Genomic DNA, 24,950 nt, shown 5'->3' with positions numbered 1-24,950 from the left:
GAATTATAGGCATGAGCCACTGTACCGGCCTAATGTTGGTATTTTTAGTAGAGATGGGGTTTTGCCATGTTGGCCAGGCTGGTCTCGAACTCCTGACCTCAAGTCATCTGCCCACCTTGGTCTTCCAAAGTGCTGGGATTACAGGCATGAGCCACAGTACCCAGCCCAAGGTCAGTTTGAGACAGACTGAGAGCCAGGGCCAGGAGCCTCCTGACTCCAAATTCAGTGTTGTTGTCTCTCCCTAGCATACCATGCCAGCCTGGGCTGGGTTTGTAGTATAGCCACACCTACAGAACCTGGGGCCTGGAAGGCGTGGACAAGTCTGGTCTGGGGACCAGATGGGAGGGGTTATCCCAGAGCCTTTCCTGTCCCCTCTCCAGATGAACATATCTGTACCACGCAGTCCCCCTGCCAGAATGGAGGCCAGTGCATGTATGACGGGGGCGGTGAGTACCATTGTGTGTGCTTACCAGGCTTCCATGGGCGTGACTGCGAGCGCAAGGCTGGACCCTGTGAACAGGCAGGGTGAGTGCTGGGCCCTCAGGGTGAGTGGAAGGTTAGACCAGAACCTGGTGATGGGATGAGAAAAGAGGCAGGACTGTTGGGAGGGTGGGGGACTGAGAGTCAGACCCACACAGGGACACTCAGATAAAACCCCTGCATGCCAAAGTGTTCCTAGTTCAGGGTTTCTCAACTTTTTTTTTGTACCTTCTGAGCCATTTCCTCAACAATCTATAGGAGCTAGAGGGGTAACAAACGTGTTACTGTTCTGGTTGGGGAGGGTGGGTGTGGGGAGACTGAAGGGCCTGGGTCTCTCCTCATCCTCTCCTGAACGCTGGCTTGCACCCTTCTGTGTCACAGTAGGGATGAGGAAACAGCCTGCAGGGCTGGACTTGTCCTCATTTCCGCATCAGGCCCAGGAGCCTGTGAGGATAATAATAGCACACTTACCCTGAGCCCTGCCTTCTGGCTGGGCCCTGTGCTAATGGCTTGACATTGATTATTTCACTTAACCCTCACAATTAGGGAAGCTGGGTACTATTTTTATTCTCATTTTTAAAATGAGGTATTTGAGGCTCGGAGCGTGTAGCCCAAGATGACATGGCGGGCAGTGGTCAGGATACTGACCTGGGCTGCCCTACAGGTGTTGGTAAGTTGGTTATCATGTCCTCTCTCACCCCTACCACAGCTCCCCATGCCGCAATGGCGGGCAGTGCCAGGACGACCAGGGCTTTGCTCTCAACTTCACGTGCCGCTGCTTGGTGGGCTTTGTGGGTGCCCGCTGTGAGGTAAATGTGGATGACTGCCTGATGCGGCCTTGTGCTAACGGTGCCACCTGCCTTGACGGCATAAACCGCTTCTCCTGCCTCTGTCCTGAGGGCTTTGCTGGACGCTTCTGCACCATCAACCTGGATGACTGTGCCAGCCGCCCATGCCAGAGAGGGGCCCGCTGTCGGGACCGTGTCCATGACTTCGACTGCCTCTGCCCCAGTGGCTATGGTGGCAAGACTTGTGAGCTTGTCTTACCTGTCCCAGACCCCCCAACCACAGTGGACACCCCTCTAGGGCCCACCTCAGCTGTAGTGGTACCCGCCACGGGGCCAGCCCCCCACAGCGCAGGGGCTGGTCTGCTGCGGATCTCAGTGAAGGAGGTGGTGCGGAGGCAAGAGGCTGGGCTAGGTGAGCCTAGCTTGGTGGCCCTGGTGGTGTTTGGGGCCCTCACTGCTGCCCTGGTTCTGGCTACTGTGTTGCTGACCCTGAGGGCCTGGCGCCGGGGTGTCTGCCCCCCTGGACCCTGTTGCTACCCTGCCCCACACTATGCTCCAGCGTGCCAGGACCAGGAGTGTCAGGTTAGCATGCTGCCAGCAGGGCTCCCCCTGCCACCTGACTTGCCCCCTGAGCCTGGAAAGACCACAGCACTGTGATGGAGGTGGGGGCTTTCTGGCCCCCTTCCTCACCTCTTCCACCCCTCAGACTGGAGTGGTCCGTTCTCACCACCCTTCAGCTTGGGTACACACACAGAGGAGACCTCAGCCTCACACCAGAAATATTATTTTTTTAATACACAGAATGTAAGATGGAATTTTATCAAATAAAACTATGAAAATGCAAGTGGCCTCCTATGCCAGAAAAACCCACCTGGCGTTCCAGATGCAAGAGGGCCAGAGCAGAGGCCTGGTTCTGGGGAAGCCTCAGGATGCTGCCCACCAAGGAGTGATTTCCAAAGAGTAACCCAGGGTGCCCTTTTCCCTTCTGGGGAAGTGTGAAGAGGTAGAGCCCCAGAGGAGAATGTAAACAAGCAGCCAGCACCTCTGTACAGGCCCGGCCTGGATCAGAGAGAGGGGAGAACTCTGCAGGGTGTGGGATTGGGCTCAGGGACCTCCGAGTGAGGCAGGGACTCCCTGCTGGCTGCTCTGCAGCAGCTGCTGGAACAGGGAGTGGGGCTGGTTGCGCAGCGTGGCCGGGGAGTCCAGCTCTACCACTCTCCCCGCTTGTAGCACCAGTACCCGGTCTGAGTTCAGGATCGTGTTGAGCCTGTGAGGGGGAAGATGGTCAGTGTAGGGGATGAGGGACAATGCCCTAAGTAAGAACACTGACCTGCTTTCCCTCCTCTCCCCTCGGGACACCACAGGTCTGTCCCCACAGGCTTTAGCCCCTGGCTTGGTGCTGGGGAAGGGACTGCAGAGTCCCTCAGATAATGTGCTATAAAGGGCCCTAGGCAGTGCTATAAAGGGCCCTCAGATAATGTGCTATAAAGAGCCCTAGGCAGTGCTATAAAGGACCCTTCTCGTCCCTGGAGAAGGAGGAGCTGAGATTTGCGGGGGCAGGATCTCTAAGGCCCTGACCACTGGGGTCCCTGAAAGCAACGGAGGCTCTCGGTGCATGCTACCACAGTCCCTGATTAGGCTGTTACCAGGCGTTTACATACCTATGGGCAATGGTCAGCACTGTCTTGTTGGCAAAGCGTTTGCAGATGGTCTGCTGGAGCAGCTGGTCTGTCTTCTGGTCCACGCTTGCTGTGGCCTCATCGATACACAGGATCTGGAATATGGGAATGGGGTAGGGGATAAGAAGGAAGGAGAGGCTGCAGGGTGGGTTGGGCCTGGCCCAAGCAACAGCCCCTACCACAGCTCCCCACTTCCAGCTCTAAAAGGAAAATGAACTTGGTCCCCTAAAACCTCTCCCCACTCTACCTCCCCACCTCCCGGCCCCCAGCCTTCTTCCTGGCCCTCTCTAATGTCTCTCTCACCTTACCTTGGCATCTGTGAGGAGAGCCCTGGCCAAACACAACAGCTGCCTCTGCCCAAGAGATAAGCTCCGGCCCCCCTCACCCAGCTCACCATCCAGACCACCTGCAAGGAAAGCATCTTCGTTGCAGGGCCCAGGCCATCCCTGCTCCCTTCTTGCTCTAAGGTCAGGGTCCAGCACTCACCCATGGATGTAATCACCTCACTCAGGTGGCACTGCTCCAGGGCCTGCCACAAGGTCCTGTCCTTATGTAGGCCCTGGGGGTCCAGGTTTTCCCGAACAGTCCCACTGAACAAAAAGGGCTCCTGGGGGATGATAGCCAGCTGGGATCTGGGGGACAATGACATGGAGTCTAGTGGTTGGAGATGGAGCCACTTCTGCTCCCAGCTCAGTTTCTGACTACAGGACTAGCACCTCCACAAAAGCCTGGATATGAGACCTGAACATAACCCCACTCTGCTCCCCACCCCATCCCCACCAAATGATCTGTTAGTAGCTGGGTACCTAGAACTGTGCCAGTGCTATGAGCAATACCAAAGAAACCAAAGGCTGGACTCTGTCCTCAAGGTGCCTACATTTCACGGAGGTGCACACACACAAACCAGAGAAAACAAATGGGCTAAACTGTGTGGCACTGACTCCAGGGGTGGCAGTGGCTACGCAAGGAATGACCAGAGCGACTGAAAGGGCAGGTGACACTTCAAGGTTGGAGTGGGCCTAGAATTGGGTCCTGAAGACATGATGGAGCTATAAGGTAGGGCCACCACAGCTTAGAAGAGAAGGCAGAAGAGGCAGGCCTAGGGCTTTAGGATACAGCTTCCCTACCTTTTCCATATCACCGTACTCAGAGAAAATGATACTAGGTTGACCTGGAGGTAAGGAAGGGTTGTATACCCTCCAGTGAGGCCACCTGAAGCCAAGGGCAACCGGTTCAGGTCTCAAGCTGTCTGAAGCACTGCCTGCTGAGCCTAGGACTCAGGGGATCAGTATCTTGGGGCACAAGAGTGGAGGGTGTATGGTAGGAAGTACAAGAAAGATGAAGCTGGAAAGGTGGCCTGGGTCAGGGCGAGGAAGACCTTGAGATCACCAGCCATGAATCTGGACCTGGGCACTAGGAGTTCGCTGTCCTCGCCTGCTCATCCTGTCCTCCACTTCAGCCCCCTGATCAGCCCTGGCTGCTGTGAGTTTATATAAAGCCTTCCTGGCTATGCCCTCCTCTAAGTGCCAGTAGTTCTGGTTCCCCCTTCCCCTCCCAAGTCCATCTCCCCCAGACCTGAGCTGGGCCAGCTCCAGCTGGCTGGTGTCCACGCCGTCCAGCAGCACTCGCCCTGAACTGGGCTCTAGCAGCCGGAAGAGCACCAACAACAGGGAAGACTTGCCGGAGCCTGTGCGGCCCACGATGCCCAACTTCTCTCCAGGCTGCACGCAGAAGGTCACTCCATCCAGGGCATTCGGCAGCCCTGGCCGGTACGCCAACACCACGTCCTGGAACTCCACGCCCCCCTGGGTCAGCCAGCCGGTGCCCAGCTGGTGGGGTCCATGGGTGGGAGACAGAGGGGGAAAGGGAGATAGGGGAGATGAGGAGCGATGGTGAGGAGGGGAGAATAATGAGAAATGGACAGTGTGAGAGGAATGAGAGAATGAGAGATGGGGAAGAAGGGACATGGTGAAGAATTGTGGTCATCATGAAGAGAGGTTATGGGAGCTGAGAAAGATGGGTGGGCAAAAAGAAAGGAATCGTGAGGGAGACTGGGGCCTTCAGGGTTCCAGAGCTTTGGCCTGGGGTGGGGGTACAGGCCCACCTGCAGTGGCTGGCCCTGGGGTTCCTGGGGCAGGTCACAGGTGTACTCTTCCAGCCGCTCGACGCTCACCAGCATGGCCTCTGTCTGTGTGAAGCTGCTCACCAGGCCCGAGAGCAGGCCCGTCAGGGACAGGGCATAAGACAGTGACAAGCCCACCAGCCCTGGGGGAGAGAAGTACCAGCTGCTGGGAGAGCTTGGACACCGGGACGTTTGTGAGAGACTCCCCAGGCTGTGGACTGCTGGCATTTAAAGGAAGCAACAGAGGCTGGGCGCGGTGGCTCACGCCTGTAATTCCAGCACTTTGGGAGGCCAAGGCAGGTGGATCACGAGGTCAGGAGTTTGAGACCAGCCTGGCCAACATGGTGAAACGCTGTCTCTACTAAAAATACAAAAATTAGCTGGGCGTGGTGGCAGGCGCCTGTAATCCCAGCTACTTGGGAGGCTGAGACAGGAGAATTGCTTGAACCCGGGAGGCAGAGGTTGCAGTGAGCCGAGATCGAGCCACTGCACTCCAGCCTGGGCAACAGAGCGAGACTCCATCTCAGAAAAAAAAAAACAAAACAAAAAAGCAACAGAGAAGCAGGAGGGTGATAGGACCTAGCCAGGAGCACAGGAGGCCAGATGCAGGGCAGGGGGTGGGCCTGGAGAAGCTGGGAGGGACGGCATGTGGGAGACTGAAGCGGGCTGGGGCAGTGTGGTGGGGACAGGGTGGAAGCAGGGAAGGGACTGAGACCAGCAGCTCAGAAGACTCATTCTAGTCCCCAAGCCACCACCACCTGGGCAAGTCCCTCCTGGGGATTGTCTCCTCAACTCCAAACGGGGGTGATGATGATAATCATGATACATCCTCACAGGGAACCCTGGGTGGGAGGTGAAAATGTTGGGGGGATGGTGCAGGGAGAGATCTGGGAGAGGGGTGGACTAACTTGTGGGTGAGGTAGGGGTGAGGGGTCCTGGGTGGCACCTGGGTTAGCGAGGCCCTGCTGGTGCTGCACCAGAGCGATGCCTGCGATAGCGCTGACCACTGCCGCCCCCATGAGCTGTAGCCGAATGTCCAGCCACTGCACTGTGGCACTGGTGGCAAACTGGCACCTCTGGTTTAGCTCAAGGAGTCGCAGGTTCTCCTCCTCAAACCTAGGGAAGGCCAGAGGGATGTGAGGCCACTCCACTGTTGCCCTGAGCCACCCAGCCTCAGGGCCTCAACAGGGAAGGCCCTTATTGAGCAGCTCCTTCTTGGGAGCTGGTCTATCTACCCACAGGCCTCCCTCAGGGCTGCAGATGCCAGTGTGCTCTTTCAAAGTGGGGGTCCACTCTGCCTCCCTATCTCCTTCTTCTGTTGCTTTCCTCCTTCCCCATCCCTTGTCCCCAGGAGGGCTGAACCAACCATACCCTGCATATTCCTCTTCTTGGGGGTCTCTCTTTTCCTCTCCCCCCAACGCCTCATCCCCCTGGGCTCTGGTTCACACACCTGTAGGTGGCCCCTGTGGCCCGGAGCACAGAGAGGCCAGCCAAGGTATCGGCCAGATGGCTATACAGTGGAGACAGGGTGAGGCTGCCCAGGCGCCGCAGCTCCCGTGAGGAGGCCCTGTAGTGGCGCTGCACGTGATAGTACATGATGCTCAAAGGCGGCAGCAGGAGCAGCAGCCAGGGCAGGCCAGAGCCCAGCACGGCCAGGAGCCCCAGCAGGCCTGCCGCATTGGCCAGGAGGATGTTGAGGATGAAGGGCAGGCTGTCATCCGCACAGGCCACATCAGAGGAGAAGCGGTTTAGGATCCGGCCCGTGGGTGTGGCATTGAAGAAAGTCACTGGTGCCTGGGAGAAGGACGCTGATTGGGCCAGGGCAGAGTCTGGCAGAAGAGGGGTTGGCAGGCAGCACTGGGGGAGGTGGGGTGGAGGGGAAGGCCCAAGATAGAGAATAGGGAAGGACTAAAATATCCCCAGAATTTGGGGGCAGAGAAGAGAGATTGGCAGAGGTTGAGGAAGAATATCCCAGGGCAGGAAAGACTCTCCCATCCCCAGTGGAGCCCGAGTATTGGGAGGACACTCCACAGGGGCTAGGACTGCACTCCCCTACCCCCGAGGTCCCAGCCCCTCACCATAAGGACTCGATGCAGCAGGCGGCGATGCAGAGTGGCAGCTGCTTGAAGGGTGCCTGCTGCAAAGAGCACTGCCCGGAGAAGGGTGCAGAGGGAATTGACACCAGCAATGGTCGCATACACGGTGAGGTAGAAACGGATGTCTGAGGAGCCATTGGGGGCAGCTTTGGGCAGTGGGAACACTGGGGTGCTGGGTGGTGAGGAGGGGGCTGTCGGTAACCAAAACTAGGGCCACTCGGGGGTCCTTTCTCCTCCCCCATGCCATCTCTCCCACCCTCCAGAAGTCACAGCATCTGGAATACCGGCCACAACCCTCACTCCCTGCCTGGCGACCACTCTGAGAGCACCAGGCCTACCCCCAGCCCCAGCCACTCACTAGAGGTTTCCAGGGGAAAAGAGGAGCAGCTGCGGAGAGAAGAGCCCCATAGAAGCTGGGCTGGTGGAGGGTTGCGCCTCCTGGGAGCTATTCTCAGCCTTCAGCTGAGAGATCCAGTGGGAGAGCCACCAGTCAGCAGCGTTCCGCGTGGCTGGGTGGGGACAGGAAGGAAAAAGCTGTAAGAGGCTCCTTTCCCTTGTTCATTCTATTCCAATGCCCCCTTTCTCCGCCCTTGCCTCTGGTTCCTGCCCATCTCCATCCGCCTGGCCTGGCCTCCCCACCCTGCCACTACCCCATATCCTCCCTAGTGTGGGCTTCTCTCATAGGCCCGTCACCCTTCAGCTCTGGGGAGAAGAGGATCTCAGACTTGCAGAATGGGAGCTTAAACCTAGGGGGCAGAACAGAAGCCAGCTATAGAGCACATGCCTCTGGCGCCTGGGCATCTCTCAGAATTAGGAGTATGGCTTTTGTCCCAGCTGTGACCCATGCTTAGTGAGTCTCTGGGCTTTGTAATGATTAGTGCAAGGTAATGGGCACCTAGACAGCACAGCCGTTACGACGTAAGAGACTCCCAGGCACGCTCTCACCTTGCATGAGAAGCAGAGAGAAGAGGATGGCTAAGGCCAAGCCCTGGCCCACGGCCTTCCAGTAAGCTTGGTACACGTGCAAGGCCACGGCGCCCTCCTTCTTGCTTTCTTCCTGCAGCAGGCGACCAGATGTGCTCTGCTCCTCCTCCAGCCCCTCCTTTGTTTTCTCTGGGTTCTGTACTGACTGGGCTGTGGCTGTGAGAATCAGGGGTCATGAAAGAATTAAGCTTGCAGGGTGCCAGCTGAAAACTCAGTATTTCAGAGGAGCGGGCAGCCTTTGTAGAAAAAGCTCTACAGTGTGGCAGGGAAAAGCAAGCCCTTTTCTCCCACTGGGGAGCCATACCTGAGTCAGACTCTTGTCCATTCTCAGCCCAGGCTTTGGGGACAGCTTGTACCAGTGGCAGAATCTCAGAGGGAGGTCCTGGAGGGTAGAAGGGGAGATTGGGAGAGGACTGTTCTGAGTCTATACTATGCCTTTCTCAGTGCGTGTGCAGATCCCACCTCTCATCCTCTCAGGCCTCCCCGTCTAACCCACCCTAGCAGGATACCCCTAGACCTCGAGCAGGACTCTTAGGCCTCCCTCTCGAACCCACCCTGCTCTGGATACCCCTAGACCTCGAGCAGGACTCAAGTCCATCCTTGTAAATCTTGATTCCGACCAGCAGAAACGGACGAATGTCCATCCCCAAGAGGACCGCCAGAGCTATGCCTGCCACTCTGTCCAGGGTTACATCTCATTACTGCAGAGCTTTTTCTCATGCTTCGCTCAATTCCTAATATCTGGCTGGAGCTTCATTTCCTCCTATTTCTCTCCCAGTGAACTTGCAGGTGGTCACATCCCTCTGCATAAAAATCTTTCAGAGTTTAAAAATTTTTGTTTTTACAAAAAGACCATTCTAAACCTGACTCCTTTCTCTTCTCTGAAGATATGAGAATGTTCTCAGAGACCCTGGGCCTTTAAGTTCCCAAGAGCACCCAGTCACAAAGCCCATGAGTCCCAAATACACTGGCATTTTACCAACGTGCTCCTTTTCCCTCCTGTTCTCCCAGTTCCTCACACCAGTTCTGTGAAGGCGGGAGGCAGCAATGACTGGCTCAGGGCACACATGCAGCAGGGGGCAGAGTCTGTACTTCACAATCCCCTGCCAGACCTGGGCAGACACCTCCCTCACACGGGGCTCCTGCCCCCATTACCAGCCCGGATGAGGCGCCCGGCCTCCATCAGCAGCACCGCGTCAGCCCTCTCCAGGTACTCAGTGCGGTGGGTGCAGAGCAGCCGTGTGGTGTGGCTCAGCATGCCCAGGATGCACCTGTGCAGCAGGTGGTTGGCCACATCTGCATCCACAGCGGCCAGAGGGTCATCGAGGAGATAGAGCTCCTTTTCCTATGGAGACGTGAGGGTACCGTGGGCACCAGGACCCAAAGGCTCTCCGGAGAAGATCTCAAAGTGATCAGAGAAGACAGTTGAGAGAAACTCTGGGGGCTACCCCTACACTAGCAGAGAAGGAGGTGAGACCTGAGGGTGGACATCCCTTCAGGCAAGAAAGAACAGCACCCCAGGGCCAGCACTCAGCTTTCCTAGGTCCCAGGCCCTCAGCCCATATAACACTTTTTTTTTTTTTTTGAGACATGGTCTTGCTCTGTTGCCCAGGCTGGAGTGCAGTGGCATGAACACCACTCACTGCAGCCTCAATTTCCCAGGCTCAAGTGATCCTTCCCACCTCAGCCTCCTGAGTAGCTGGGACTACAGGTGCATGCTATCAAGCCCAGCTAAATTTTTTTGGAGACAGGGTTTCATTCTCATCACCCAGGCTGGAGTGCAATGGTGTGATCTTGGCTCACTGCAACCTCTGCCTCTCGGGTTCAAGCGATTCTCCTGCCTCAGCCTCCCGAGTAGCTGGAATTACAGGCATGTGCCACTACGCCCAGCTAATTTTTGTATGTTTTTCAGTAGTGATGGGGTTTCACCATGTTGGCCCAGCTGGTCTCGAACTCCTGACCTCAAGTGATCCACCCTCCTCGGCCTCTCAAAGTGCTAGGATTACACCAACTAACTTTTTAAAATTATTTTTTGTAGAGACAGGGTTTTGCCACATTGCCCAGGCTGATCTTGAACTCCTGGGCCCAAGCAATCCTCCTGCCTTGGCCTCCCAAAGTGCTGGGATTACAGACCTAAGCCACCATGCCCAGCCTACAAATACTTTTTAAAGGCCTTGAACTCTGCCTTAAATCTGCAAAAGAGGATGGGATGGCCAATACCTCAGGAACATGCAAGGGAGGAGGGAAGGAACCAGATGCTAAGGAAAATATTCCTATCCTCCTAACTCAGCCAAGTTCCCAAGGCTCTGGACTCCCCCCACCTCCCTGCCACTGCAACCTCCATCTTTAACTGACCTGGTAGACAGCACGAGCAAGGGCAATCCGGGCACGCTGTCCTCCGCTAAGGGTGACACCCTTCTCCCCCACCTCTGTCTGGTCTCCAGCAGGCAGGATCTGATGGAACAGGTGCCCCAGTGGGTCAGGGAGCTCCCATTACCTTCTGGCCCACTTCCTATCCCTTTGCAGGAGATAGTGGGAGTCAAGAGAAGTAGGGAGCTTGAGGAGAGTAGACTTAAATTTGGGGTGAGCTAGTCAGAGGAGACAAGACATAATTCCAATAACATCAAGCATTTATCGAACACTATGTGCCTAGCACTTTACAGGCATTCTCTCATTCAAGCCCCAATGTAATCTTATGAAGATGGTATCATTTCCTTTTCTCAGGTGCAACCAAAGCTCAGACAGATTAACTAGCTGGCCCACAGCTAGTAAGGGGCAGGACACAAGTTCAGATTCAGATTCTTAACTACTTTGTTACATTTACTACCCTTTTTTTGTTTTTGTTTTTGTTTTTGTTTTTTGAGACGGAGTCTCGCTCTGTCGCCAGGCTGGAGTGCAGTGGCACAATCTCAGCTCACTGAAACCTCCACCTCCTGGGTTCAAGCGATTTTCCTGCCTCAACCTCTCGAGTAGCTGGAACTACAGGCATGTGCCACCATGCCCAGCTAATTTTTGCATTTTTAGTAGAGACGGGGTTTCACCATGTTAGCCAGGATGGTCTTGATCTCCTGACCTTGTGATCCACCCACCTTGGCCTCCCAAAGTGCTGGGATTATAGGCGTGAGCCACCGTGCCTGGCCTATTACCCTGTCTTTTTAACAGGCAAGGTAGTAAGGTATCTTGGGCAGATTTGATGTAAAAGCTTTTATAGGTTTTTACTTTTTTGTGTGTGTGAGACAGAGTCTTGCTCTGTCGCCCAGGCTGGAGTGCAGTGGCATGATCTCGGCTCACTGCAACCTCCGCCTCTCGGGTTCATGCAATTCTCCTGCCTCAGCCTCCAGAGTAGCTAGGACTACAGGTGTGAGCCATGACACCCAGCTAATTTTTGTTTTTTTTTTGTTTGTTTGTTTGTTTTGTAGAGAAGAGATTTTACCATATTGCCCTGGGTGGTCTGGTTTTTTTTTTTTTGAGACAGAGTCTCACTCTGTTGCGCAGGCTGGAGTACAATGGTGCGATCTTGGCTCACTGAAACCTCCGCCTCCTGGGTTCAAGCTAGATTCTCCTGCCTCAGCCTCCCAAGTAGCTGGGATTACAGGCGCCCACCACCACGCCCAGCTATTTTTTGTATTTTTAGTAGAGATGGGGTTTCACCATGTTGGCCTGCAGGCTGGTCTCGAACTCCTGACCTCGTGATCTGCCCACCTTGGACTTCCAAAGTGCTGGGATTACAGGCGTGAGCCACCACTGTTAAGCCTGGCTGCCCTGGGTGGTCTTGAACTCCTGACCTCAAGCGATCCACCCTCCTTGGCCTCCCAAAATGCTAGGATTACAGGCATGAGCCACCACGCCTGGCCAATCATTCATTGCTTTCCCAAGTCTGCTAGGTCCTAGGTACTGTTGTAGGCACTAAGGAAAGAGATGAACAACAAAGCTTTTAGCTCAGGGGACTCACCATCTAGTGGATCACAGGTGCTTCCTCTGCGCGAGGAAGGGAATCCCTTTGCTTAGTAGACCATTCCTGAGGCCACAAGAAGCCTTAGAGGTAGTACATTCCTTCTCTAAAAACCTACGAAAGCTGGGCCGGGCACAGTGGCTCACGCCTGTAATCCCAGCACTTTGGGAGGCCAAGGCGGGCGGATCACTTGAGCCCAACAGTTCGAGACCAGCCTGGGCAACATGGTGAAACCCCATCTCTACTAAAAATACAAAAATTAGGCAGGCGTGGCAGCTTACACCTGTAGTCCCAGCTACTCAGGAGGCTGAGGCAAGAGAATTACTTGAACCCGAGAGGCAAAGGTTGCAGTGAGCCGAGATCATTCCACTGCACTCCAGCCTGAGCGACAGAGCAAGACTCATTCTCACACACACAAAAAAGTAAAAACCTATAAAAGCTTTTACATCAAATCTGCCCAAGATATCTTACTACCTTGACTGTTAAAAAGACAGGGTAGTAGGCCAGGCGCGGTGGCTCACGCCTGTAATCCCAGCACTTTGGGAGGCCAAGGTGGGCGGATCACAAGGTCAGGAGATGGAGACCATTCTGGCCAACATGGTGAAACCCTGTTTCTACTAGAAATACAAAAATTAGCTGGGCATGGTGGCACGCAGCTGTAGTCCCAGCTACTCGAGAGGCTGAGGCAGGAGAATCACTTGAATCCAGGAGGCGGAGGTTGCAGTGAGCCGAGATTGTGCCACTGCACTCCAGCCTGGCAACACAGTGAGACTCCGTCTCAAAAACACAAAACAAAACAAAACAAAACGAAAATTAGCTAGGTGTGGTGGCTCACTCCTGTAGTCCCAGCCAGGACTGAGGGGCTGAGGTGGGAGGATCATTTGAGCCCAGGAGGCAGAGGCTGCAGTGAGCCAAGATGGCGCCACTGCATTCCAGCCTGGGGGACAGAAAAAAGACCCTGTCTCAAAAAAAAAAAATTAATCAATTTTAAAAAAGTAATAAAAAGAATGACAGCTGGATACAGAATGCCCCATGGTCAAGGTTAAAAGTGCTCCTTTTCAGGGACATTCCACATTTACCTGGGTAGGGTAGTGGTGCTGACATTTCTGAAGGGGACAGCAGGGTTGGGTGGGAAGTCAAGGGAGAAATCTGGAATCTCTTCTCCTATAAATATAGTACTCTGGACTGGGGGCAAGGGGAAATCTAATAGCTTGGCAGGTTTCCCTAGGGTAACCTGCAACCAAATGAAACTTTGACTCTTCCAAGCCTTCCCAGTGGGAAGTGGGTATGGAGAAGGGGACAAGGAGCCAGGCTGTGCAGAGCTAAGCCCCACAGGTGGAACCCTCCCTAGCTCCAGAGGCCTTAGGGCTCTTCCCACGACTGTGCAGAACACACAGTCACCACCCTACTGGGCCCTATCAGAAGGGGCAGCTGGACACTCGGGGAGGACCACAGTCCGATGGCCATTCCTAGATAAGTGATGCCCGAGTAGAAGCAACCCCTTTCCAGAAAAGCAAAGCTCCTGGTTTGAGGTGTCAGGGACACTGGAGAAACAGGCAGCTAAGAGGTTTCAAGGCCAGGCACTCACACTGAGGTCATCATTGAGGGCGCAGGCTTCTAGCACCTCCTTGTACAGCTGTGCATCAAATGTCTTCCCAAAGAGGATGTTGTCTCGGATGGTGGCAAACTGGATCCAGGGTTCCTGGGTGGCCAGGCCAAAGCCCTTGGACAGCCCCTGCACTGCCACATGCCCACGCAGCCTGCAGAGAGCCAGGCGAGCAATATGAGGACCAGCTCTCCTCTGGGTCCCTCCATGCCCAGCCCTTGACTCCTAGAAGCCTCCCCAGGCTGCTGTCTTCTACACAGGGTCCCCCTTCATGTCACATGACTGAGATGGCAGCTCCTGAGGTCAAGGGGTCCTAATGAAGCCCATTCTGGGCGAAGAAGGGAAGAAATAGCTCTTTGGCTACAGCCAAGCAGCTGTTGTACTTACATCTGTTCAGGAGCTCAGTGGAGAGTATGGCCACCACATTGTACTTGTTCCCATCTGAAAACAAGGTCCTCCCTCAAACCTATGCTCCTCTCTGGATCCCTTCTCTGCACAGCCACATTTCTGAAAGAATAGCTGACACTGGATGTTTCCATTCCTTTGCTGACTATTATAGCATTTAAAACACTCTGGTGTAATGATTACAATGATTCGCTTTCTTGGCCACCTCCTTCTTTCCAGATTGAAAACTCTCCCAATAAAGGGACCATGCGTTGCTCTTCTTAGTACCCCTGACCCCCAAAAGGTGTCCAACACATAAGAGGGGCTCAGTGTTTGCTAAAGGACAAAGTAAGGACAGGGGTGCATAGGAGGTTGGTTACCTGTGGAGCTCTCCAGCGATGGCAGCCAGCAGGGAGCTCTTCCCACAGCCGACCTTCCCCACGATGCCCACCAGCATACCCTGCAAGGAAGCCACACAAGCATCTGCTATTGGTAGGAGACAGGACAGAGGTGGCAGTGGTCTCCCTCTTGACACTCTGGGCTGCCAGTCCTCCCACTGAGGCTTCTCTTTTCTTCTTTCTTTAGTGTGTAGGGAAAGAATTCTCCACTTCACAGGCTGATCAACAGATCAGGCTCTAGAAAAGTAGGGTGTTTTTTCCTCCACTCAGAGTGGCTATCAGTTTCACTGTCTATGTGAAGGGCCTCTGAAGGGGAGCAGCATGCCAGAGAGAATGGGAGGAAACCACCCAAGAACTTCCAAGGTAAACTCTGAGACAGGCACTCCAGAATGGGAGAGGGAAGGGTAGAATTCCAGGCTTTAGCGCCTGGATGATGGGTTGGCTAAGTCAACCTGTGGCTAGAGTTACCATATCTCAGGGGAAAAAGCAGTGCTTTGCATAGATCCCTATTTCTGTGGCTTAAATTTTTCTGTTTATCTTTTTTTTTTTTTTTTTTTTTTTGGTCATAACATATGTTCATGGAGCTATCTCCCTGCTCAAAAAAATATAAAAAAAAAAAAGTCCTAGTTCCTTCTCTAGAAGGGACTGGGCTCTCAGAAGCTCTATCTGCCTGTGATGCCCCAACCCTGCCAGCCAGGGTTGACCCAGCTACAAGTGGGCACCACTTCTGAGACCTTTCCATGGGAATTTGGGATCAGGTCCCAGAGGCAGCTTCTCCTTGTTGGCTGTAACTTGTAAACTCGAGCATTCTCTGTAGTCACATCTTCTGCTCAGTGGAGGGTGTGTCCACAGAGAGAAGAGAACCAGGCAAATACAGGGAGAGAGGCACACAGAAGCAGAGAGCTCTGCGAGTTGAGGCCTGGTTCTGGGCTGTTTCTAAGATCCAGCTGCGTTCCTGCCTTTGGATTCTGCAATGTATCTCTACATCCTTATTATAAATTCTTGTTTGCTTAAGCTAGCTCTAGTGTGTTTCTGTAACTTATACCCAAAAAAGCTCCAACTAACACGTTAGCAAAATTCCTTCGTACAAATCTAGCCTTGTCTTGCCTGAACTAAGAGGAAAAACAAAACATACAGCCCAAGCCAGAAACGTGAGCCAAATGTGGTGGAGGCAATTCAGCCACCACCAGAGAATGCCGGGTTGAGCTGTGGGGCACAGGGTTGGACAAAGGTCAGGAGAGAGTGAAAACTCAGGACAGGAGGTGAACAGGAGTTGGCTTATTGCCAGGAATGCCCCATTTTAAGTTCTTTGTATGCTGTAGCATGAGTCACAGGGTGTGATTGCTTTTCACCAGCCTAAACAGAGGATCCCCATTTGCAAAATATTTCTTGGAAGCACTTGCTGGGCCTCTCCCCCAGATCCCCAATCTGGGGGAGATGCTACATAAGCCCCAGGGCCTGTTCTGAATGCTGCAGCTTCTGAGGGACATGGAGAGACAAGCACACCCATTGGTCTGGACTGGATGGATACAAGCTGCCTAAAGACCAGAGAGAGGTGCAACTATTCTGAGATTCAGATGTGAGGTGTCATCTCCTCATGATTAGAACCTGCTCACCAAATGCCTATCCCTCCTACAGCAATTAGAGCTGCAGAGCCATCAGCTATGATTGGCTCGGTCACTGCTTCTCTGACATGAGTTCCCATCTCTCTCGTTAGTCTGAGGACTCTCCCAGGGTGTCTGTCCAACAAACCTTTTTCACTTCAAGATGACTGATGAAGGTCTCCTGGCTGGTTCCAACTGGGTCCCAGGAGAACAAGGCTCCATGCAGCTCCAATACTGTAGATGGCTCTGCAGGGGGATCTGAACAGAGAAGCCACTTGATTTGGGCTCCTAATCTACCACAATCTGTTTGGGGAGGGTAAATCATGTAATTCACTTGCCAGCCCCATATCTACCTGCCCAGAGCTAAATGAGTCTGTTTTGGATTCCGCTCTCTCTAAGCCCTCTTGGTGACATCTATGCGCGGCACCCAAGTGGCTCCACTTCCCTCCTCACCCTGTGCCAGGTTCTGCCCACTAGCTTCCCATTACCTGGGCTGTAGTAGGCCTGGGGGTTGTGGTTTGGAAGGTCGAGGAAAAGCTGGATCCGGTCCAAGGACACTTTGGCCTCCAGGAGGCCATTGATCACCCAAGGGAAGTTGTTGAGAGGAAGAATGAGCATTCGCACCAGTGCCAGGGCCGTGAACACCTGAGTGAGGTGGGAGCAGGGTGAAGCCCCAGGAGTTATCTAAGGGCCTGTTTCTATGGGAAGCCCTGTGGACAGGTCTACGGAGGGAAGAACTGGGCAATGACAGAACTGAAGGGCTGGCTGGCCAATCCTGGGATCAGATGTGGCAGAGATGGTCACTTAAAGAATCCTAGAAATTCCAATGTTCCTCAAGGGATTCAGGTTGCATTTTTTTTTTTTTTTCTTGACGAGTCTTGCTCTGTCACCTAAGCTGGAGTGCAGTGGCATAATCTCGGCTCACTGCAACTTCCACCTCCAGGGTTCAAGTGATTCTCCTACCCTAGCTTCCTGAGTAGCTGGGATCACAGGCATGCATCACCACACCTGGTTAATTTTTATATTTTTAGTAGAGACAAGGTTTCACCATGTTGGTCAGGCTGGTCTCGAACTCCTGACATCAGGTGATCCGCCTGCCTTGGCCTCCCAAAGTGCTGGAATTACAGGTGTGAGCCACCACGCCTGGCCAAGGTTGCATCTTTTTAACTAGGCAGGCCTAGCTCATTTTGAGTCTTTTTTAAAGAATTTCCAAGTAGCAACATCACCTGGCCTTGGCTAGACCCAGGATTGCATCATACATTTTTTTCCTAAGGCCATTAGAACGAGGATGAAGAGACCTAACCCCAAGCCTGGAACTGAATAGAAGCTGGAGTGAAAGGTAGAGGAGAGGAAAGAAAGGAACTCCTTCACAGAGGGGAGGGTTATATATCCAAGGCCCCCACAAAAAGGTTCCTTCAGTTTTCCCTTGGTTGAGAGATGAGGCAGTCAGGGATCCCTCCCTCCTTCTCAGCCAGCACTGAGGGCCCGAGCCTCTGTCTTCACTTTGCTGAAGTCTCCTTGATGCTGGTCCCCTTCCTTCCTGGTCCTCACCTTGGTGGCAGTGAGCTGGTGCCCCATGAGGACATAGGTGATGAAGATAACGATGGAGATGACAACCGGTAGGGCAGCCCACAGGTATACACAGGCCGCATCCAGGTATTTGATGACCCGGAGTTGCCCCAGCTCTCGAGCCCGGCAGGCCTCTACTCGGGCTCCCAGTGCCTGCTCCCACCCGCAGAACTTGATGACCCGAATGCCACTCAGCAGCTCTGTCACAAGCTAGGGAAAGGAGACAAGGGAGAGGCGTGAAGTGGAGGCACTGCTCATGTGTCTTCCCTGCCAAGCCTTCCCCAGGCTGCTGGCAGAATGTTCAGTACTCTAAGCTCCCAGATACTCTGCACTGCCCTAGTCTTGGTTTTCTTCCTCACCTCAGTACTTTCTGGAAATCCTGCCCTTCAAATCCTTTTCAGCCCTGGGTTGCTTCCCCTCCCAGTCTCTTACTTCTCCATTTGCTCCAGCTGGGGACAGCTTGGAGCGGGAATTCCCCAACTTCCTAGGAGGAGTGGTGGAAGGTGGAGCCAGGTCACCACAGCGGAGTAAAAGCTCTCCTCCCATTAGATGAGGGACAAAGGGCTATCTCCCAAAACCAAAAGATGTGGGCTTCGGGGGCTGGCCCCCCAGTTCCGGCCCCCGGCTTGAGTGGCACAGAAACTATTCCTGTAGAAGTACACAGGCATAAGAGGCCACACCACAGCCCAGGGTCAAACAGGCTAATGGGCCCAGGGAAGATGGGCAAGGGCCAAAACTCCTCATCTGTAGCTGTCACAGGTAGGGGAAAACGCCTCATGCCATAACCATCTATCAACCTCCCTTCCCTCCAGGAGCACTCTGAGCTGTTCCACTAAGGGTCGACAACTATGCTGTATGAACCCCCAGGACTGCCATCCCCTTTGTGAAGGTACCCACAATCACTGCAGAACCCAGAGCTCTGCAAATTCAGCCAAACCCTAAACACCTGGAGTTGACCCAGGCAGGAAAGTGACCTATTCCCTTCCCCTCAGCCTACCCAAAGAGGCAGCTGAGGTTCTCCTAGGTCTCTACATGCAGCCATGGGGTGGTCTGTGCTCTAGATAAGGAGGTTGGAGACTTGGGTCCCAGCTCTGGCCCTAAAGACCTGTTTGGTGCCAGACAGATGACTTCCTACCTCCCAGGGTGGCCACATGTATTCAGAGCTTACTTTGTGACTGGCACTACCCTAAGCATTATCTCATGAGATCCTTACAACTCTACAAGGTAAGCTACTACTATTCTCACTTTACAGATGAGGAAGGGGAAGCCCAAATAGGTTAAATGACTTGTCTGAAGTGATTGAACCAGTAAGTGTAGAGCCAGGATTTGAACCCAGGTCTACCTTTCTCCAGTCTCAGCTCTTAACTTTGAGGTCACTCTCACTCCCTCAGGTAGTGTGCATGGGAAGACCTGGGGACCTGGGCTGGGTGGGGTCTCCAGATAGCTGAGGGACCCCAAGTACCCGCTCACCTTAACCCGCGCATCCTTGTGCTGTAGCATTTCCTGGTTGCTGGCCATGATGCGGGTGGCAATCACTTTGTTGACGGGTACCAGCAGCAGTGCCAAGATGAGACCACCCACGAAGGCCACGCCTACCTGCTGGTACAGCAGGTAGAGGGTGATGGCCAGCTGCAGGGGCAGGCCCCAGGCTTCATGGAAGCTCCCAGCAAAGTTAAGCAGCCGTTCAGAGTCAGTGCCTAGTAGGTTCAGGGCCTCCCCAGTAGGAGGGCGGCTGGGCCCCAGCTGTAAAGCCTTGCAGTACAGGATGTTCAGCACAGCCCCCCGTGCCTGAAGTGTTACCTTATATACCTCATACCCATACTGATTCTGCAGCACAGCACCCAGCACAGCCCCACCGGCTAGCCCCAGAGCATAGAGCAGGCCGTGGCTTAGTGGCTCCTGCCCCTCTTCCAGGAAGCCCACCAGTAGGGAGAGCAACAGGGGCCCTGAGAATCCCAACATGGTCCCCACCAGCTTCAGCAGTCCAAGTGCCAGATAGCACCGTCCAAAGGCCCCATACAAGGCCCTCCACAGCCGTGCCCCCTCCTGCCAGTGTGCCTGGAAGACACGAGCCAGGTAGGTTGGCTGCAGTCTGTGGGGGAGGCGGCAAATGTCCTGAGGCTGCCGGAGCTCTCCACAGGCCCCACGGGCCAGCAAGGGTGCCAGCCAGGCATAGGAAAAGCGTGACAGCCAACTCTCCCCATCTTCAGCCACCTCAGGTTCTTGATCCTCAGGCAGGAGGGGCTCCTGAGCCCAGGGTTCTCGTGGTCCCCCAGGAGCTGCCCATCCCAGTGCATAGGCCAAGAGTGCAGCCAGCTGCAGGATGAGCAAGCATAGGCGGGCCACGGGCCCTGGGAGAAGTGGGGGCAGAAGTGTGCCTCGCTGGCAATGCCACAACACGGTCAGCACTAGGGCTGGAGCTGGCAGCAAGGCTACCAGGGCCAAGGCCAAGGGACCCCGGGAGTGGCCATGAGGGGAATGTGCCAACACCCACAGGGCCAGGCTGTGGCTGATCCAGGCCACAGCTGCCACGCACCCTGCCAACACCTCTAGCCCTATGGGTCCTGGGCCTGCCCCTGGTGGCAAAGCAACTGGAAGGAGGTCTAGCAGCGGGAAGACGGAAAGCAGGAAGGAAGCTGCAAGTCGGAGGCGCCATCCAGGACTGCAGGGTAGGATGTAATCTGGACTCCTGGGGACAAGGGGGAAGACAAGGAGGCACATCGTGGCTGACTCAGGAGCCAGACATACCCCTCACCTCCAATAATTCATTTACCTAAGGAATCAACTCCCTTCCTGCCTTGCACATCTTATCCCTAATCCACTTTACCTCAGAACCCAGGGTCTTTTCTCCCAGGAAGTCTTCCCAGATGAACCTAACTCATTTTCTGACCAACTGAGCTAACCGGCCACCTGAACCTAACTCATTTTCTAAACTACCCACACCATTTCTGATTCATGTTTTTTTTTAAACCACAGACATTAACAATTTTGAGGTAAGATTGTACTTAACATGAAGACTAACTAGGAAAAAAAAAATCCTGGGTACTACGTTTGCTACTTTGGTGATGGGATCATTAGAAGCCCAAACTTCAGCATCACATAATATATCCATGTATAATAACAAACAAGCACATATGCCTCATGAATCTAAAATTAAAAAAAAAATCCAGGCTGGGCGCCGTGGCTCACGCCTGTAATCCTAGCACTTTGGGAGGCTGAGACGGGAGGATCGCCTGAGGTTAGGAGTTCGAGACCAGCCTGGCCAACATGGTGAAACCCCCATCTTTACCAAAAATGCAAAAATTAGCCAGGCATGGTGGCAGGCACCTGCAATCCCAGCTACTCAGGAGGCTGAGGCAGGAGAATCGCTTGAATCTGGGAGATGGAGGTTGCAGTGAGCTGAGATCACGCCAGTGCACTCCAGCCTGGGTGACGGGGAGACTCCGTCTCAGGAAAAAAAAAAAAAATCCAAAGTTTTCATGCAGATAACTGATAAAGGGTACATATTCATTTTTACAAAAGGATCCACCTAACAGTACCCTTAAATTCACCTGAAGCACTATTAAATGAATAAAAATCGGACTTACATACAGCTTTTATATTCTAATATGGTAGCCTAAACTTTATAAAGGCTTGGAATATTCTACTCTCTTTCCACTGATTATAGAAGGTGGTGTGGATTGCTTTTGCAACTCCTTTAGCTAAAGAAAAATATCTATTTTTGCTTGTGTTTATATCTTCTTGGCATAAAAAAATGTTTTTAATAAACAAAAGGTGATCTGTCTGCATTAAGAATCAAATACAGGGGCTGGTCACAGTGGCTTATGCCCGTAATCCCAGCACTTTGGGAGGCTGAAGCAGGCAGATCACTTGAGATCAGGAGTTTGAGACCAGCCTGGCCAACATGGTAAAACCCCGTCTCTAATAAAAATACAAAAATTAGCAGGGAATGGTGGCACACACCTGTAATCCCAGCTACTGTGGGACACTGAGGCACGAGAATCGGTTGAACCTGGGAGGCGGAGGTTGCAGTGAGCTGAGATCGTGCCACTGTACTCCAGCCTGGGTGACAAAGAGAGACTCCGTCCAAAAAAAAAAAAAAGAATCAAATACAGGAAAACGTATCTGCAGCAGTGAGTATCAGGATGTCTTGAAAGTTCATACAAAAAGAGGACTGAGTCTGTTACACCCTTTGTGGCACGGCTAGGTTACTAAAAAAGTTTACTTGTAAGCTAAAATGCAGAGTCTTGCTCTGTTGCCAGGCTGGAGCGCAATGGCGTGACCTCAGCTCGCTGCAACCTCCGCCTCCCAGGTTCAAGCGATTCCCCTGCCTCAGCCTCCTGAGTAGCTGGGGGTTTTCTTAAAAGTCCACCTGATGACAGTTATTTGTAGGGATTTAGATGGGAATAAAAAATCAGCCTTTAAGAATTCTATTTCTGGGCTGGGCATGGTGGCTCAAGCCTGTAATCCCAGCACTTTGGGAGGCAGAGGCAGGTGGATCACTTGAGGCCAGGAGTTCAAGACCAGCCTGTGTAACACAGTGAAACTCCATCTCTAGTAAAAATACGAAAACTGGCCAGGCATGGTGGCACACGCCTGTAGTCTCAGCTACTCCAGAGGCTAAGGCAGGAGAATCGCTTGAACCCAAGAGGTGGAGGTTGCAGTGGGCCGAGATCGTGCCACTGCTCTCCAGCCTGGGTGACAGAGTAAGACCCTGTCTCAAAAAAAAAAAATTTTTTTTCTATTTCTGGCTGGGCATGGTGGCTCACATCTGTAAACCCAGAACTTTAGGAGGCTGAGGCAGAAGGATTGCTTGAGCCCAAGAGTTCAAGACCAGCCTGGACAACAAAGCAAGGCCTTGTCTCTACTAAAAATAATTTTTTCTTTTTGAGACAGAGTCTCGCTTTGTCGTCCAGGCTGGAGTGCAGTGGTGCAATCTTGGCGCACCGCAACCTCTGCCTCCTGGGTTCAAGCGATTCAAGATGGGGTTTCACCATGTTGACCAGGCTGGTTTCAAACTCCTGACCTCCAGTGATCTGCCTGTCTCAGCCTCCCAAAGTGCTGGGATTACAGGCATGAGCCACTGGGCCCGGCCAATTTTTTGTATTTTTAGTAGAGATGGCATTCTGCCACGTTGGCAGGCTGGTCTCGAACTCCTAGCCTCCTACAGTGCTGGCATTACAGGCTTGAGCCACTGCACCCAGCCTATTAAAAATAATTTTAAAAAAAATTAGCCAGGTGTGGTGGCATGCACTTGTGGCTCCAGCAAATCAAAAGGCTGAGGTGAGAGGTTGCTGGAGCCCAGGAGGTTGAGGCTGCAGTGAACTGTGATTGCACCACTGTACTTCAGCCTGGGCAACAGAGGGAGACGCTGCCTCAAAAAACAAAACAACAATAACAATCCCCCCTCCCCCCCGCCACACACACACACACACACACACACACACACAAGAAAGAAAAGAAAGAAAGAAAAGAAAGAAGGAAAAGAAAAAAATATATATATTTCCTAAGATGTGGGGACCCAAGAAAGAACACTGGGCCCTTGGAGGCATAAACTGGCCCCAAGTTGGCCATCAACCAGCCTCATCACCCCTTCAAGTCTCTTTTCCTCTCTGAATCTCACTTTCCTCACCAGTATGGTGAGCAGTGAGTCTCAAAGCCTTCTGAGGCCCTTTCCTGTCTTAGATTCTCGATCTCTCTAACCCTTCTCAGCAACACACACAAGGCTGATAAGTGAAGTGAAGCACAATTTCTATTGATCACATGATGGTCTTTCTTGCTTTCCCAGGGGGCGGATGAATCCCTTCCTTGGATAGGAGAAGCTGTGTATCCGCTTGGTCTGGGAGGAATCCTGATTTGTTTCTTACACAGAGACAAAAGTCTAGAAGGGTTTAATCACCTAGCATAGACAGCCTTCTCAGAAGAGCAGCTATTAAAAATTGGCACAGTCTTTTGGGAACTCAGTCTAATGAGAAAGCAAGAAAGACCTCTTGGATAGAGACACTTCCCCCCATCAGACTAGGAACTCCCAAAGGCAGAGACCACACCGTCCTCCTATCTTCTCGGCAGCCAGAATGAGACTAACTTTAGTCATCTCTAGCCATACAAGAACTAAATACAAAATCAAGTTGAGTTTAGCATCCACACCTTATAGCCCTTAATTGGGGAAGGCTTAATGTTTGATTTTGCTCTTCTTGTCTATCTACTGCTTCCTCTTCAGCTGAGCCTAGGTATGCTTTTCTTAATCTGGAAACACTAAGGTTTCATGGGTTGCAGTGGTGAGAAACTGAGCCTACAACTTAAACACATCATCGCTTTTGGCTAAAAACGTTGTTCCCCCAATTCTGCCTCCAATTCATGACAGCTGAGTCCGGGTAGCTGAAAATGGACAATTCTGATGATTTCTGACACTCATCGGACCTTTAAAAACATGCCAGGCGCTGCACTATATGCTTAAATTCATTATCTCATTTAAACCTCCCAACAATGAGACTCAGAGAAGGCAGGTACTTGCCCAAGAACAGCCACATTGCTAAGTAGCAATGCTTAGATTTTATTCTACTTCTGCCCTACTCCAGAGACCTCGCTATTCTGGTGACACTGCCGGAAGATGTAGGCTGCGGGTGAGATCTGCAGGCACACACGGACAGATGCCTTGCGCCCGTCTCTACCCACCTCGGGGTGCCCAAGTAACAGGCACTGAGCACGGCGAGGAGCGCGTGGGGCAGGGCGCTGAGCACCAGCTGGGTGAAGCAGTGGCCTGTGGTGTCCCCCTCCCACAGCGGGAGCGGCCACGCTGCGCTGCTGCCGCACAGCTGGGCCAGAAGTCGTTCCATGGACGCCTCACCTGAAGGAAAGTTGAGGGTGACGGCTGTGCAGGGTAACAGCCGGCTTTGCCTGCACTTCCCAGCCGGGTCTCCCTGTCTCCAGCCCCGCCCTGGAACCGGGACCGCCCGTCGCTTCCGCCCCGAAGCCAGACCCCGCCCATTCTCGCGGTACCAAGGGTAAAAACGGGAGGTTTCCCCAGTGGATTTCTGGACGCTGGTCACCCACCTTGCCATCTGTTTTTCCCCTCCCGTTTCTCCGCCCCCAGGCATCCGGAACCTCAAACCTGAAGAAGCTGCTGTGCACCGGATTCCGATATCCTGAGAACTGGTGTATGCAAAAAAAAAAAACTACTGCCCGGCCGGGGTGCTGGGCTCGCCCCGGCTGGCGCCCCACCTAGAGGTTGGAAGACCTAGCCGGCGCTATTCGCCACGCCCATATGCTGGTAGCTGCACGCAGGCGC

General features: G+C 53.3%; 3 protein-coding genes across 31 annotated transcripts in view; 1 reads left to right on the top strand and 2 right to left on the bottom strand.

Moving 5' to 3' along the window:
- The window catches only part of LOC134810329 (collagen alpha-1(I) chain-like), a 6,192-nt gene extending 4,723 nt beyond the window's left edge, over positions 1-1,469 (bottom strand). The window contains exons 1-2 of the mRNA XM_063813267.1: positions 1,179-1,469; positions 471-510 (exon numbers count right to left, since the gene is read on the bottom strand). Of these exons, the coding sequence (XP_063669337.1) occupies positions 471-510; positions 1,179-1,469 (331 nt within the window). The remainder of the gene's footprint in view (positions 1-470; positions 511-1,178) is intronic.
- Positions 1-2,112, top strand: part of DLK2 (delta like non-canonical Notch ligand 2) — a 4,520-nt gene extending 2,408 nt beyond the window's left edge. Inside the window, exons 4-5 of the mRNA XM_003311311.3 lie at positions 381-525; positions 1,190-2,112. Of these exons, the coding sequence (XP_003311359.1) occupies positions 381-525; positions 1,190-1,925 (881 nt within the window). The 3' untranslated portion in view covers positions 1,926-2,112. The remainder of the gene's footprint in view (positions 1-380; positions 526-1,189) is intronic.
- ABCC10 (ATP binding cassette subfamily C member 10) lies at positions 471-24,950 on the bottom strand. 29 transcript variants are annotated; one of them, XM_009451315.5, is made up of 22 exons: positions 24,716-24,928; positions 24,338-24,509; positions 19,133-20,351; positions 17,645-17,872; positions 16,582-16,738; positions 16,242-16,396; positions 14,472-14,551; positions 13,690-13,861; positions 10,505-10,603; positions 9,305-9,494; positions 8,454-8,531; positions 8,111-8,305; positions 7,524-7,674; positions 7,148-7,337; positions 6,520-6,863; positions 6,016-6,185; positions 5,052-5,212; positions 4,523-4,776; positions 3,434-3,579; positions 3,251-3,353; positions 2,930-3,042; positions 471-569 (listed from the first exon to the last, which is right to left on the bottom strand). In XM_009451315.5, exons 2-21 carry the CDS (start codon positions 24,496-24,498, stop codon positions 2,943-2,945), a joined length of 4,353 nt encoding a protein of 1,450 aa, XP_009449590.2. In that variant the 5' UTR covers positions 24,499-24,509; positions 24,716-24,928; the 3' UTR covers positions 471-569; positions 2,930-2,942. The 29 variants fall into 29 exon arrangements, 26 of the variants coding, with proteins under 26 accessions (XP_009449590.2, XP_016811065.2, XP_518494.4 ...); XM_016955576.4 differs by having other exon boundaries at positions 3,256-3,353; positions 3,450-3,579; XR_001718425.4 differs by lacking the exon at positions 471-569 and adding an exon at positions 2,037-2,535 and having other exon boundaries at positions 3,256-3,353; positions 5,978-6,185.

Source organism: Pan troglodytes, chromosome 5 (genome assembly GCF_028858775.2).
Source record: "Pan troglodytes isolate AG18354 chromosome 5, NHGRI_mPanTro3-v2.0_pri, whole genome shotgun sequence".
NCBI lineage: Eukaryota > Metazoa > Chordata > Mammalia > Primates > Hominidae > Pan > Pan troglodytes.
The sequence above is the reverse complement of the archived record's forward strand: the minus strand, read 5'-3'. Positions and strand labels throughout refer to the sequence as shown.

Excerpts from the sequence above, each read along its gene's own strand:
- ABCC10 (XM_009451312.5), bottom strand. The coding sequence starts at position 24,498 with ATGGAACGACTTCTGGCCCAGCTGTGCGGCAGCAGCGCAGCGTGGCCG. Across the intron at positions 6,864-7,147 it reads TGCTGCATCGAGTCCTTATG|GCACCAGTGACTTTCTTCAA; the intron begins GTGAGGGGCTGG and ends TCCTTCTCCCAG. Across the intron at positions 5,213-6,015 it reads GCAGGGCCTCGCTAACCCAG|GGCTGGTGGGCTTGTCACTG; the intron begins GTGCCACCCAGG and ends TCTCTCCCCCAG.